We start from the raw sequence: 16,320 nt of genomic DNA on the forward strand, positions 1-16,320 counted from the left end.
GGTACTCAGAAAAATTTGCGAGGACAGAGCTCAGGTGATCCTGGTGGTCCCTTTCTGGGCCGGAAGGAGCTGGTTCCCCCTTCTAATGAAGCTGGCAGTGGACAGTCCTTACCATCTTCCAGTCAGGGGGGACTTACTTTCTCAGGGTCCGATCTTCCATCAGAACCCAGAGAAGCTGCGGTTAACAGCTTGGATCCTGAACGGCAGATCCTGAGGGCAAGAGGCCTTTCAGAAGGAGTGATTTCTATTCTACAAGCAAGTAGGAAACCAGTGACCTCAGCAATATACCTTAGAACCTGGAAGAAATTCTGCAGTTTTTGTGGAGACACAACAGTCGATGTTGATCATCCTAACATACCCAGGATTCTTGATTTCTTACAACAGGGATTCAAGAAGGGGCTCAAACCGAGTACTTTGAGGGTTCAAATTGCAGCCCTCAGTGTATTTTATGACTCTTCCCTTGCCGCCCACCCTTGGATCGCTCGGTTCTCTAGAGCGGTCTCGAGGCTCAAACCTCTAATCAGGAAGTCTGTCCCTCCCTGGGACCTTAATTTAGTCCTTAATGTATTATGCGAAGAGCCCTTTGATATAGAGAAGGATATAAATATCGCTAATCTTTCCCTAAAAGCAGTATTTTTAGTGGCCATTACATCAGCTAAAGATTGGGGGAACTTCAGGCCCTATCCATCCAGAACCCTTATCTGCAGATATTTGATGATAGGTTGGTTTTGAGGCTTGACCCAGGGTTTCTTCCCAAGGTAGCCTCAGTGTCAAATATTAACCAAGAGGTCGTTCTTCCGTCTTTTTGCCAGTTTCCTAAAAATCAAAAAGAAGCTTTCTTTCATAACTTGGATGTTAGGGAGACGGTGTTGAAATACTTGGATATGACTAGGGCCTGGAGACAGGATAGTAATCTCTTCATCCTGTACGGGGGTCCTAATAGGGGTAAAAAGGCATCAAAATCCACTATTGCCAGGTGGATTAGATCCACTATTACCATGGCCTATCAGGCGCGGGGAAAAGTTCCTCCTGATAGCCTTAAAGCTCATTCATCCAGGGCTATGGCCGCGTCTTGGGCTGAAAAAGGGGGGCCTCAATAGATCAGATTTGTAAAGCGGCATCTTGGTCTAACATTAGCACCTTTTCAAAACACTACAAATTAGATGTAGTCTCTTCTCAGTTAGCTTTTGGCAGGAAGGTGCTTCAAGCGGTAGTCCCACCCTAGAACCAGGAAGTCTCCTTTGGTACTTCTCCATGGTGCTGTCAGGTGGTGACCTGGAAAATGGTAATTAATCTTACCGATAATTGTATTTCCAGGAATCCATCCTGACAGCACGGATAGTTCCCTCTCTAATACAAATACGTGTTATACTTATGTGAAGTAACATTGGTGTTAATCTTGTTATGTTCAAAATAAATTTTCTGTTTGCATCCATCCAGATGTGTTACTTTGGAAAATCACTGAAGGGTGGAAGGGGGAGGGTCCTTTTAAACTCTCGTGTTTCCTGTCCCACTGCGAATAAGAAGGACGTCCTCCATGGTGCTGTCAGGATGGATTCCTGGAAATACAATTATCGGTAAGATTAATTACCGTTTTCTTCCACCAGTAATGAGTGCTCCCTGGTGCTTCGTATGATCTTTGGAAGGAATGTCATGTGCCAGTCTTCTGTACTGGCCACACATATAGATACATGTAAATGAAATCTCCTTTTTTTTCTTTCTAAAATCAACAAGCCCAACTTTTCCAACCTTTCATCATACAATTGTGCTCAAAAGTTTACATACCCCGGCAGAAGTTTTGCTTTCTTGACCTTTCTTCAGAGAATATGAATGATAACACCAAAACTTTTTCTCCACTCATGGTTAGTGGTTGGGTGAAGCCAGTTACTGTCAAACTACTGTGTTTTCTCTTTTTAAATCATAATGACAGCCCAAAACATCCAAATGACCCTGATCAAAAGTTCACATACCCCATTTCTTAATACCGTGCATTGCCCCCTGTGACATCAATGACAGTTTGAAGTCTTTTGTGGTAGTTGTGGATAAGGTTCTTTATTTTCTCAGATGGTGTAGCTGCCCACTCTTTATGGCAAAAAGCCTCCAGTTCCTGTAAATTCCTGGGCTGTCTAGCATGAACTGCGTGCTTGAGATCTCCCCAGAGTGGCTCAATGATATTGAGGTCAGAAGACTGAGTTGGCCACTCCAGAACTTTCTCTTTGTTCTGCTGTAGCCAATGACAGGTCGATTTGGCCTTGTGTTATGGATCATTGTCATGTTGGAACGTCCAAGTATGTCCCATGGTCAGCTTCCAGGCTGATGAGTGCAATTTTGTTTCCAGTATTTGCTGATAATGTGCTGCAGTCATCTTTCCTTTAACTTTGACCAAGTTTGCTGTGTCTTTTTGCTCACACATCCCGAAAACATCAACGATCCACCTCCGTGCTTTACAGTAGGAATGGTGTTCCTTTCATCATAGGCCTTGTTGACCTCTCTCCAAATGTAACATTTATGATTGTGGGCAAAAAGTTAAATTTTGTGCTCATCACTCTAAATTACCTTGTTCCAGAACTTTTGAGGCTTGTCTATGAGCTATTTTGCATATTGTAGCCGAAATACTTTGTGGCATTTGCGCAATAATGGCTTTCTTCTGGCTACTCAACCATGCAGTCCATTTTTCTTCAAGTGCCTCCTTATTGTGCACCTTGAAACAGCCATGCCTCTAGTTTTCAGAGAGTCCAGTATTTCAGCTGATGTTAGTTGTGGGTTTTTCTTTGCATCCCAAACAATTTTCCTGGCAGTTGTGGATGACATTTTTGTTGGTCTACTTGACCGTGGTTTTATTTTTACAGAGCCCCTGATTTTCCATTTGTTACTCAGTTTGAACGCTGCTTGACTGGCATTATCAATTTCTTGGATATCTGTTTGTATCCCTTTCCTGTATTATACAGTTCAACTACTTTTTCCCTTTCATCCATTGACAATTCTTTTGCTTTGCCCATAACTCACAATCCAGAAATGTCAGTGGCTGGATGAAAGATGCAAGAGTCTGTCTGGATCCCAGAAACTCACTCTGCTTGTAAGCAGTGTGTGTGCATAAAAGCTAACAGGTCACATGTGAGGATGTTACCTTTAGTAGCCTTACAAACCCATTTGTGTCAACTTCTGTACATGTTATCAGGCCAAAATCACCAGGGTATGTGAACATTTGATCAGGGTAATTTGGATGTTTTGGGTTGTCATTATGATTTAGAAAGAAAAAACACAGTAGTTTGACAATAAATGGCTTCACCCAACCACTAACCATGAGTATAGAAAAAGATTTGGTGTTATCATTCATATTCTCTGACAAAAGGCCACGAAAGCAAATATTCTGCTGGGGTATGTAAACTTTTGAGCACAGCTTTTTGAGAGAAGCCTTCCATTCTTTGTAATTTAGTTGCCCATCTATGAACTGATTCTAACTTCTGTATATCCTGTTTAAAATGTGGAGCTCAAAACTGGATCCCATATTCTAGATGTGGTCTCACTAGTGATTTATAAAGGGGTAACAAAACATTGGGATCATGGGACTTTATATTTTGATATGTCCTAATATCTAGTTTGCTTTTGCAGCTGCTTCTTGTCATTGAGTACTGCTGCTCAGCTTACTTGTAACTAGGATACATATTGTAACGTCAAGGTCAGATTTCAATATACTGCACAATTTGGTGTCAACAAGGACTGACACTTTACTATCAATTCCATCGACAAGGTCATTAACCCCTTAACTCCCGGGTCGTTTCCATTTTTGTTAATTTTTCGCTCCAATTCTTCCCAGAGCCATAATTTTTTTTTTTTTCCATCAATATGGCCGTGTGAGGGCTTGTTTTTTGCAGGACGAGATGTACTTTTGAATGACTCCATTGGTTTTAACATGTCGTGTACTGGAAAACGGGGAAAAAAATTCCAAGTGCGATGAAATTGCAAAAATAGTGCAATTGCACAGTTGTTCTTTGGAAGTTTTTTTTACCATGTTCACTAAATGCTAAAACTGACCAGCCATTATGATGCTTAAGGTTGTTAAAGGTTCAGACACCAAACGTGTTTTTTTTTTTTTTTTTTTTTTAAAGTTGTGAAAAAAAATTCCAAAGTTTGTTAAAATAAATAAATAAGGTGCCATTTTCCGAGACCTGTAGCGTCTCCATTTTTCGTGGTCTGGGGCTGGGTGAGGGCTTATTTTTTGCGCACTGAGCTGACGTGTTTGGCTAGCTTGATTTCTTGTTTACATTTCTTATTGAGAACTTTATTCTCCTGAAATGCGATCTCCGTATTCTCGTCCTTCAGGATTTTGAATGCCCTTTGTTTGTCTTATTAAACTTTGTATTGTCTTATTTATCCTTTAGTGGATTTTTTTTTATTCCTGGTCGTTTTATTACCAGAGGTTATACGTTTTCTACAGGATTCTAGTAGTATTTCCTGATCTCCGGTTACCAGGAGATGGTCCCAGTCTACACGGTTAAGCTCTTCCCTTAATTTGTTGAAATCTACTAAAGTTCCAGGTTTTTTCATTTTCCCTTGGAATTTTTTTTTATTGAATATTACATTGAAACTTCCCATATTATGGCCACTGCTTTCCAAATACTTCCTGACCTGTAGATCGGAAATTGTATCTGGTTTGTTTGACAGAACCAGATCCAGCAGATTACCTCCCCTGGTCGGTTCATCAACCAACCGAGAGAGGGAATTGTCCTGAACTGTGGGTAACAACTTGTAGTTTATAGCACAACCTGAAGACTGACTTACTCTTGTGATAATCTCGTACTAATAAGTGATTTTAACAAAACTACAGCACCCAGCCAGTAAGTGACACATCGCTGGAATAAATCAGTGCCTGTCTGTTATGCTGCTCTCAGATTAGGTGGCAAAATACCTGGTGACCAATTCCATTAAATAATCATTAACAAACATGTAAAAAGTTATGGAATTTTCTCTGCTTCTTCAGAAGAAGCAAATAAATCGGAACTATAATGCAGCCATAGCTTATAGAATCTGGTTATATTGCAGGAGGCGTCGGTGACATTTTGCAGTTTAGAAAATGACAAAGTCTGCGTCAGTTTTGAAAGCAGAACATGTTGATCCCTTCCACCAGTGCTTTTCACTTCTGTACATATGTTTTCTCATGTTTCATAGCAGTTTTGATTTTACCCCAGGCTGATCTCCAGAGCGGTTTAGCAAATCCTGAGGTCTGTCACCGGCGCGCCTCCCATGGATGGAACGAATTTGATATCAGCGAAGATGAACCATTATGGAAAAAATATATTGCCCAGGTGAGAGCCACATTGCGAAGAATGAGGATGATTTCATCTTTTGCCTTCGGTGAGATATTATTTAGGCTGTGTGTACACGTTGCGTTTTTTTTTCGTTTTTTTTTTTCGTTTTTCGCTATAAAAACGCATGAACGCATACATTATGCATCCCATCATTTAGAATGCATTCCGCAATTTTTGTGCACATGATGCGTTTTTTCCGCGAAAAAAAGCATTGCGGTAAAAACACGTTAATTAATTTTGCGGATTTTTTGCGTTTTTCCTGCTATTTAATCCCTTATTCCCATATGACGTACTATCCCGTCAAGGTGACCTGGGACTTAATTCCCAGGGACAGAATAGTACGTCATAGCGATAGTCAGTCGTGTGCGCGGCCGATCGCAGCTGACATCCGGCACTATGTGCCAGGAGCGGTCATGGACCGCCCCCGCCACATTAACCCCCCACACACTGCGATCAAACATGATCGCAGTGTTCCGGCAGCATAGGGAAGCATCGCGCAGGGAGGGAGCTCCCTGCGGGCTTCCCTGAGACCCTCGGTACAAGGCGATGTGCTCGCCTCGTACCAAGCATCTCCTCCCTGCATGCCCCGGATCCAAAATTGCCGTGGGGCTGCATTCGGGTCCTGCAGAGAGGTGGCTTGCAAGTGCCTGCTCAGAGCAAGCGCTGGTAAGCCTGCAGCCCTGCATGTCAGATCAGTGTTCTGCAAAGTGTCAGATGAGCGATCTGACCTTAAAATATGATGTCCCCCCCACCCCCCCTCCGGAGCAATGTTCTAAAGTAAAAAAAAAAAGAATATTTAGATGTGTTAAAAAAAAAAAAATTCTTAAAGAAAGAAAAAAAAAAATATTGTTTGGATTACATTTATGGTTGGGATTAGGGTTAGGGGTGTGTCAGGATTAGGGGTGTGGTTAGTTTTATGGTTGGGGTTAGGGGTGTGTTGGAGTTAGGGTTTCAGTTATAATTGGGGGGTTTCCACTGTTTAGGCACATCAGGGGCTCTCCAAACGCGACATGGCGTCCGATCTCAATTCCAGCCAATTCTGCATTGAAAAAGTAAAACCGTGCTACTTCCCTTCCGAGCTCTCCCGTGCACCCAAACAGGGGTTTACCCCAACATATGGGGAATCGGCCTACTCAGGACAAATTGGACAACATCTTCTGGGGTCCAATTTCTCTTGTTACCCTTGGGGAAAATAAAAATTTGGGGGGGCTAAAAAAAAAACATTTTTGTGAGGGAAAAAAATGTATTTTTATTTTCACGGCTCTGCGTTATAAACTGTAGTGAAACACTTGGGGGTTCAAAGTTCTCACAACACATCTAGATAAGTTCCATGGGGGGGGTCTAGTTTCCAATATGGGGTCACTTGTGGGGGGTTTCTACTGTTTAGGTACATCAGGGGCTCTGCAAACGCATTGTGATGCCTGCAGACCAATCCATCTAAGTCTGCATTCCAAATGGCGCTCCTTCTCTTCCGAGCTCTGCCATGCACGCAAACAGTGGTTTACCCCCACATATGTGGTATCGGGGTACTCAGGACAAATTGTACAACAATGTTTGGGGTCCATTTTCTCCTGTTACCCTTGGTAAAATAAAACAAATTGGAGCTGAAGTAAATTGTGTGGGGGAAAAAAAAAAATTTTTTTTTTTTTTAAACATTCCAAAAATTCCTGTGAAATACCTGAAGGGTTAATAAACTTCTTGAATGTGTTTATGAGGACCTTTAGGGGTGCAGTTTTTAGAATGGTGTCACACTTGGTTATTTTCTATCATATAGACCCCTCAAAATGGCTTCAAATGTGAGGTGGTCCCTAAAAAATAAAAAATGGTGTTGTAAAAATGAGAAATTGCTGGTCAACTTTTAACCCTTATAACTCCCTAACAAAAAAATTTTTGGTTCCAAAATTGTGCTGATGTAAAGTAGACATGTGGGAAATGTTACTTATTAAGTATTTTGTGACATATCTCTGTGATTTAAAGGCATAAAAATTCAAAGTTGGAAAATTGCGAAAATTTTCAAAATTTGACAGATTTCCATTTTTTTCACAAATAAACGCAGGTAATATCAAATAAATTTTACCACTATCGTGAAGTATAATATGTCTCGAGAAAACGGTGTCGGAATCACCGGGATCCGTTGAAGCGTTCCAGAGTTCTAACCTCATAAAGGGTCAGTGGTCAGAATTGTAAAAATTGGCCTGGTCATTAACGTGCAAACCACCCTCGGAGCTTAAGGGGTTAATGCATTGGGAAGCTTTGGAAAAAACGTGTCAAAAACGCAAAAAAAAAAACTCATGCGGATTTCTTGCAGAAAATGTCCGATTTTGCTCAAGAAATTTCTGCAAGAAATCCTGAACGTGTGCACATAGCCTTATTGTTCTCTACAAGTGTGAAATCAAATTAAGGTCACTTCAATGTACAGCGATAATAAAATATTGATCCATAGGCTGCAAATCCTTAAAGGCACACTGTCACCTGAATTTGGAGGGAACAATCTTCAGCTATGGAGGCGGGATTTTTGGGTTTTTGATTCACCCTTTCCTTACCCGCTGGCTGCATGCTGGCTGCAATATTGGATTGAAGTTCATTCTCTGTCCTCCATAGTACATGCCTGCACAAGGCAAGATTCAATTGTGCAGGCATGTACTACAGAGGACAGAGAATGAACTTCAATCCAATATTGCAGCCAGCGTGCAGCCAGCGGGTAAGGAAAGGGTGAATCAAAAACCCAAAAATCCCGCCTCCATGGCTGAAGATTGTTCCCTCCAAATTCAGGTGACCGTGTCCCTTTAACGTAATGAAATGAGCTCACGTTCTGAACGTCTGCACCACGGATCCTATGCTGTATCCTAATCACATGATCGGCATGATGGCTTTTTGTACATGGACTTATAGCTGCATAGCTAACCGTCGCCTGTAGAGGTGACGTCCATACAGCGCTGAATGGATGATTAACGTATTTAGTGGGATAACGCCACCTTATGCACAATACTAGGAACTGGGACCTCCAGCGTGAGTTTACTAGACCATTTCTTGTAAATGTCTCTATCCGCCACCTAATATGAATCGGTTTTCTTTTTAGTTCAAAAACCCGCTCCTTATGCTCCTGCTGGCCTCCGCTGTCATCAGTGTCTTAATGCATCAATTTGATGATGCCGTCAGTATCACAGTGGTAAGTCGCTAGTCTATGATGTACGTACCAAACATGTAATAAATCGTTATGCAATCTTCCAGTTTCCTTACACAAAACAGAAAAAATACAAATTGTAAAGCAGCTAAAGCTTATAAATTATGATCATATCACAAGTCTTCTGCAATGTTTTCCTATTTAGAAAAGGGGGATGTCTGCATCAGTTCTGAAAGCAGAACATATTGTTCCCCTTCCCCCAGTGCTTTTCACTTCCAGATATAGATATTTTCTCACGTTTCATAGTAGTTGGCATCTATTGATGCTGCCATCAGTATCACAATGGTAAGTTACTAGTCTGATGGCTAAACACCAACCATAAAGTCACAGGTTAGTTAATGAAACAGGTCAGAGGCCAACTTATGTGCTTTCTTGCCTAATCCATGTTTGGAGTTTAGCACAATTTCTGTGTCTTATTGGGTTTTTTGGTCCATCTGCTTTTTGAGGATTGACCACTGGTTCTCTGAGATTGAGATTTGTGGAGTTTCCTGGCCATGGACCCAAAATTTCAATGATTCATTGATATAACAATATTCCAAGATTATAAACCAGGGCTGTGGAGTTGGTAAGTCATACCTCCGACACCTCAGTTTCCCTGACTCCGACTCCATAGCACTGGTCACAACTGAGCATGTACATAAAGTGCAGCACAGATTCATCTCCACAGCACTGATCACTACTGAGCATGTGCATAAAGTGCAGCACAGATTCATCTAGGATAACAGCGGAGATCTCACTTAAAAGCCACGCTCCTTAGATCAGGAACAGAACAGACATTTATAGGACATTTCATAACTTTACCAAATTCATCTGAAAACATTTACAGCACATCATGCATTGTACTGCTATTCCCAATTTATTATATATTTTATACCGACTCCACCAAAATGGACACAGACTGAGACTGACTCCACAGCGCTGTTTATAAACAAGTAAAACCAGAGTATCAACAACGACATTCAAAGGTAATATAAACCAATAGATTATATATCTAATAGGCACTGACACAATAGAAATTCACATTCGTATGATAAACATCTACTGTGTGACCTATTGTAAATCCTACGCCATTGGTTACAAACAAGGGAACAAGACCCTACTAATTATAGAGAAAAATCCTGAAGGTCATAGAATGGCACTGAAGAGGAAGAGCAAGACCCCATGTTGTATGTCCCAAAGTATAAAATGCACCACACATACCACACAGTGTAATAATGATAAAATGTTATATAAACTTTTACTGCCATAAAACCATGTATACCAAGGTCACAGTATGATAGCACTAAGTGCAGATGTATTGTAAAATAAATAACACCTTCTTGAGATGTCAGTTACTCCAGTACATGTGGTGACAGTTTTCACACGTACTGGAGACACTTACACAAGTAGAGCCATTTAAATAAATGGGTCTGCAAATATGTCTGTGTTTCCACTGACCATGTGTCTATGGGAATAACATGCTGACATGTCCTTTTTTTTGTCAGCAGTACAGGCCACAAAACGTCCCGCTCACTGACACATGGATGACATACATGTCATCAGTGTGACACGTACCAGCTCCTGGGAAAGTGGTACAGTTTGCGCTGTTCCCAGGTGGCGGGTGCAGAACACAGTTCGGATCATTGTCTCCTGGTCTCCCTGAGCTATGTACATCATGAGTAAATTAAAAAAAAATAAAAAATTGTGTTGGCTTGTATGTAATTTTAATAACCAGCAGAGGGTAAGCCCACTGCTGGGGGCTGATATTACTAATCTGGGAAAGCGGACAATATCCCAAAAGGTTCCGAGGCTTTTAATAACAGCTGACAGCAGTTTGCTTAGCCTTTACTGGTTAGTTTATGGGGTACCCCACAAAACAATGACTTGGGATCCCCCTATAAATTCTAAACAGCAGAGGCTAAGCAGGCAGGTGTGGGCTGATATTACTGGCCTGTGAAGGGACCAGGTATATTGGCCCACCTCCCAGGCTAACATAATCCCTCTGCTGCCATCTGGCATTTAGTCTCACTCTTCCCGCTGTCCTGGTGTGGTGGCATGTGGGGTAATGGGTTTGATGTCAGTTGACATCAAGCCCAGGGGTTATTAATGGAGAGGCGTCTATTAGACGCTCCATTTACTAACTCCATAGTCATATTGTAATGAAATACACAGCAAGAGTAAAGACATTTAATTGAAATAAAGACAGAGACTCATTTATTTGAAATAAACATACCCCACCCTCTTTTTCCCATCTGTTACGGTAAAAATTAAAAAAGACCAACCAAAAAGCCCTTCACTTGTACAACAACCATCCATTTATCGCATGATGGAGTCCAGCTCTGCTGCATCTGGATTACATGCCAGAGCAGTGGCACGAGAAGTCACAATTATTAGAATACTTGATGGTGGCCCGATTCTAACGCATCGGGTATTCTAGAACATGTATGTATGTATGTATGTATGTATGTATGTACGTCACGCTGTGAGTGGGGGTTAAATTCTGCGCCAATATCGCTGATTGGTCGCGCCCGGCTGGCCGATCAGCGAAGCGTGGTTTAAATCCCGCGTCAATTCGCGGCTGGACTGCGTCTGTTGCTGATTGGTCGCAGGATGACGGGGGTGCGGGGTGCTGGATGTCGGGGGTTCGAGGTGCAGGATATAGTACAGCCGCGTAGTATAGAGCGCAGGCCGTGTAGTATAGAGCACTGTGGGTACCATATCTCTGTTTTAAAAATAAAAAAGAATTTAAAATAAAAAAGTTTTATACTCACCCTCCGAAGTCCACCGAATTTGTCCCGATGCGTGCGAGGCTGCCGCCAGCTTCCGTTCCCAGAGATGCATTGCGAAATTACCCAGATGACTTAGTGGTCTCGCGAGACCGCTTAGTCATCTGGGTAATTTTGCAATGCATCTCTGGGAACGGAAGCTGGCGGCAGCCTCGCCGCTCGCGCGCATCGGTGGACACTGGAGGGTGAGAAGAGCAAAATTTTTTATTTTTTTTCAATTTTTAACATTATCTCTTTTTACTATTGATGCTGCATAGGCAGCATCAATAGTAAAAAGTTTGTCAGACAGGATTAATAGCAGCGTTAACAGACTGCGTTACACTGCATTATGCCGCGGTGTAACGCAGTTGGTTTAACGGACTGCTAAAACGCTATGTGGGCGGCGGGCGCTGAATGGAGGGGGCACTGACTGCAGGGGAGTAGGGAGCGGCCATTTCGCGGCCGGACTGTGCCTGCCGCTGGCCGCGACCAATCAGGGACTTGGGATTTCCATGACAGACAGACAGAGACCGACGTGCCCCTTAGACGATTATAGATAGAAGATATCCTGATCTCTGATGATTTCCGGGAGCAACATCAAATCCATTATCCTCAAATGTAAAGAACATGGTACCATAATAAACCGGGTAAGGGGGAGGGCATTAATAAGTGATGCAGAACCAAAAATAACCCTGAAGGAGATCCAGCTTTCCTAAGCAGAGACTACAGTATCTGTCCATATGACCACAATAAGCTGTACAGTTCATAGAGATGGCTTTTATGAAAGTGTCCAGAAATTTTTTTTTTCTCCTTCGCCTCATTGGGGGACACAGACCATGGGTGTATGCTGCTGCCACCAGGAGGCTGACACTAAGTGATACAAAGAAAGTGATCTCCTCCCCTGCAGTATACACCCTCCTGCTGGCCCCCAGCTAACCAGTTCTTGCTTAGTGTCCGTAGGAGGCACACGGACGGGTCTGCTATTCAGACCCAAAGAACTCTTTTTACTTTAACCTTTTACAACGGACGAAGGGGGCGACGGATTCTTTCATGTTCCGATCTCTCCCGAACCAACAACAGGCGAGCACGGGAGTTTCACCTCTCCGTATCCTCTCCTGCGACGTGGGAAGCCACTGCCTGAGCTGATTCTAGGGGCGACGGGCCCCTTCAAGGGCACCGATCTCCCCCCTCCCTCATCAGACGAGCACTGGAGTGTCACCTTCAGTATCCTCTTCTGCAGCCAGGCCTATTGCCGGACATTCAGCCCTGTCCACCAGGTTTTACCCTCGGCTGTACAGAGGCACCTTCCAGCGTGGCGTCCGAGCAGCCCCCACTGCACCACCACTATTAAGAGCGGGTGGTACACGGAGGCGGACGGTTCCTCTCCACCTCCCTGCTAAAGGAACGATGGATTGAGGACTTTTCTTACCCCTGCACCGTCCAAACAGCAGCAACAGCACAGGATCTTTTCTCTACCTCTGACCTGCTGAACAAAGCTGCATACTGGGGTAAGTGCTGGGACTCGAGCGGTTGGAGGGCTCTGCACATCTGGCGGTTTATTCCCTCGTTCGGCGCCGGCTGGCTTCAAAAATTTAGCCCCCGGCTTCGGGTTTGTGTAGGCCGCAACCCGGAACTCTTCAGGCTCCGCCCCCTATTCAGGCGCCTCTCATTCAGGACGAGAGCTCTATTCTCGGCGGCCATCTTCATCCTCCTGCCATTTCCGGACACGAGCTCATCCGGAAGTGGCTGCTGCATCGCACCGGCGGTACTCAGCGCTGAACTCAGCGCTATTCCAGACGGGGGACTCAGTATGTCGGTAAGGTGAATCCTCCCTCCGCACCCCTCCCCCGCGCGCACCCCGGCAGCATAATGGGACTAGCGTTCACTCTTTTTAATACTTAACACCTGCAATCTCTGGTTGTCCAGCAGCCACATTCCCTGGCCTTAAAGACACATGCCCCTTATAGGTACATGTCCAGCTTTCCCTGACTTTAGCTCATGACCAGCATCCCCTGGTCTTAAAGGTTCCCTAGTTTTTAAAAAGGGGCACATTACCAGCATTCTTTGCTCTTTAAGTCATGACCAGCCAGGAGCCGGTCACCTTCCACAGAGTATTTAGTTCAAATAAGCTCAGGAGCCCTCCGCCGCCGATCCCGGCTCTTCCCAGAGTACCTGGCTCCCCTCAAGGGGCTTCACCTCTGGCATAATCTTTGAAAAATGCCCCGGTCTTAAAGGCACATGACCAGTATTCCTGGTCTTAAAGACGCATGACCAGTATTCCTGGTCTTAAAGGCACGTGACCAGTATTCCTGGTCTTCAAGGCTCGTGACCAGTATTCCCTGGTCTTAAAGGCGCATGACCAGTATTCCTTGGTCTTAAGGGCACATGTCCAGTATTACCTGGTCTTAAAGGCACATGACCAGTATGTCCTGGTTTTAAAGGAACATGACCAGTATGCCCTGGTTTTAAAGGAACATGACCAGTATGCCCTGGTTTTAAAGGAACATGACCAGTATGCCCTGGTTTTAAAGGAACATGACCAGTATGCCCTGGTTTTAAAGGAACATGACCAGTATGCCCTGGTCTTAAAGGCACATGACCAGTATGCCCTGGTTTTAAAGGAACATGACCAGTATGCCCTGGTTTTAAAGGAACATGACCAGTATGCCCTGGTCTTAAAGGCACGTGACCAATATCACCTGGTCTTAAGGGCACATGACCAGTATGCCCTGGTCGTAAAAGCTCATGACCAGTATGGCCTGGTCTTAAAGGCACATGACCAGTATGCCCCGGTCTTAAAGGCACATGACCAGTATGCCCTGGATTTAAAGGCACATGACCAGTATGTCCTCGATTTAAAGGTACATGACAAGTATGTCTTGGTTCTTAAAGGCACATCACCAGTAGGCCCTGGTTCTTAAAGGCACATGACCAGTATTCCCTGGTCTTAAAGGCACACGACCAGTATTCCCTAGTCTTAAAGGCGCATGACCAGTATTTACTGGTCTCAAGAGCACATCATCAATCCGAGGCTGGTCACCCTAACTGAGCTCTGGAGCCTTCCGCCGCTCATCCCCTAACCGCAACCCATGGTTTCTCTGACAAGAGATGGAATCCATCTGTGAACCCTCTGTGGCTCGGAGTGCTCGCAGGACCGATATACATGGTCCCTCTCCTACATGGGAGCTGTCGGCTAGCAGGGGCCGCAAGTGTTCTAGGAAATCGTACAGGCGTCTAGAAAACGGAAGTTTTCACTTCCTGATCTCTCCCCTATGATTTGTTGAGAACAACGCTGAATATGGATCGCATATTGCCTTGGATTGCCAGAGCTTCAGCAAAAGAGGGACTCTCCTATTTATACCATCAACAAATTGACGAGTGATTCACTGGACAGAAGCCTCTAAGTAGGTTGCCATACCTGGTCTGTTTTTTATGGGCGATGGGTCCTTTTAAAAGGCACCGATTTTTTTTTTTTTTTTTTTTTTTTTTTTTTCCCCCCCCACATCTTCAACACACGAACACATGCAGTGTCGCCTCCATGTATCCTCTTCTGCATCCAGGCCTAACGCCAGACAACCTGCCCTGTCCACCCGGGGACCTCAACTCTGGGGATGTACAGAGGCACATATTTTTGGCGTCCGAGCACCCCCCTTTGTATCACCACTATTTAGCGGATGATGCAAGAAAGCGGACGATCCCTCTCCACGTCCCTGTTAAGAGGATGATGGATCGAGGGTTCCTAATTTTCTACTCTGCACAACGTTGGCAAGAGACCTGCTGGTTGCAGCCCCGCTTTTTGCCACTTGGCAGACTAATCGGGTAGAATTTCTTGTGGTATACCTACCAGTATCTCCGCCCAATGTATCATCAATTAAAATACCACAGACGGTCAGATAGCAAATCTGATGCGTTCCGTCTTGTGGTTTCGGGTTCAGCGCTCTCCACCACATGAGTTGCCTGACCAATAGTCTCCTGGTCAGAGACCTTAACTACTTCGATTCAAATCTTCTGAGCGGGAGATTAACACGGGATCGTGTCTTTTCTACAGACCCATCCAGCAGTGGAAGCGTTGTCCAGGACAGTCTAGTTCTAAGGAATCTTGGTTTCAAAAAGGAAGCAACGAAAAGTAAGATCATTCCTGGACCTCAAACGTCTAACAACCTTTTACAGGGTCCTCCTTTTTCAGATGGAGTTCCTCCGCTCAGCCATCGACATTCGAGATGCTTACCCTCACATGCCTATTTTTTCCCCTCTACAATAATCTCTTCGCCTTTCCATTCGCGAACAGCATTTTCAAGTCACGATCTTGCCCTTCGGCCTGGCTACCGCACCAGAGTGGTCGCAAGAGTCATAGTGGTGGTCATGTGCTTCTTGCATCCTAGAAGCATGGTCGTCCTGCCCTACTTGGTTGACTTTCTAGCCGCTCTTCAAGGACTACGCTGAGTCATCTATATCACTTGCAATACCCTCTCACTTGGGCTAGCAGCTAAACTTAGACAAGTTTTTTCCTCATTCCCAGCCCAGCAGATCCTCTTTGAGGATGATCCTGCACAAGAAGGATGTTGATTCTCTCTCGAGTCAAGGTCGTGGCCCTTCAACAGGGAGCTTGTGCACTTGATCACTCATTCCCTCGGTTCATTCAATTCGCTAGGAGGGTTCTGAGGAAAAAGTCGACAATGGAAGAAGTATCTTTCGCTCCTCTCGTTTTCAGCAAGTGAATCAGGCTTTCAAAGTTAGTCTCTAAGCTCCATCCTCATCCAGAGCCTTCTCCTAGTCCAATGGTTATTAGGGAATACCGATGCCAGTCTTCTTCTCCCGATCATTCCCTGGACATCCGAACGGTACGGCTAATCCTACAGCAGGTCCACTTTCTTTAGATGGATCAATCATCCGTCTTCAATTGGATAATGCCACGGCTGTACCATACGTCAATCATCTAGCAGGTACCCACAGTCAAGCGCCATGGCCGAGGTACCTCGCACTCTCTGATGGGCCGAGATCTATCATTCGGTGATCTCAACAGTTCATATCCCTGGAGTAGAACACTGGGCGGCTGACCTATTCAGCCGTCAGGGTTTCTCCT

At 44.3% G+C, this 16,320-nt stretch overlaps 1 protein-coding gene across 3 annotated transcripts in view; it reads left to right on the top strand.

The window, feature by feature from the left end:
• The window catches only part of ATP2C1 (ATPase secretory pathway Ca2+ transporting 1), a 227,215-nt gene that overhangs the window by 116,872 nt on the left and 94,023 nt on the right, over positions 1 to 16,320 (top strand). For all 3 annotated transcript variants that reach the window (XM_069730072.1, XM_069730071.1, XM_069730070.1), the window contains 2 exons: positions 5,190 to 5,306; positions 8,389 to 8,478. In XM_069730072.1, the coding sequence (XP_069586173.1) occupies positions 5,190 to 5,306; positions 8,389 to 8,478 (207 nt within the window). The remainder of the gene's footprint in view (positions 1 to 5,189; positions 5,307 to 8,388; positions 8,479 to 16,320) is intronic.

Source organism: Ranitomeya imitator, chromosome 6 (assembly GCF_032444005.1).
Source record: "Ranitomeya imitator isolate aRanImi1 chromosome 6, aRanImi1.pri, whole genome shotgun sequence".
Lineage (NCBI taxonomy): Eukaryota > Metazoa > Chordata > Amphibia > Anura > Dendrobatidae > Ranitomeya > Ranitomeya imitator.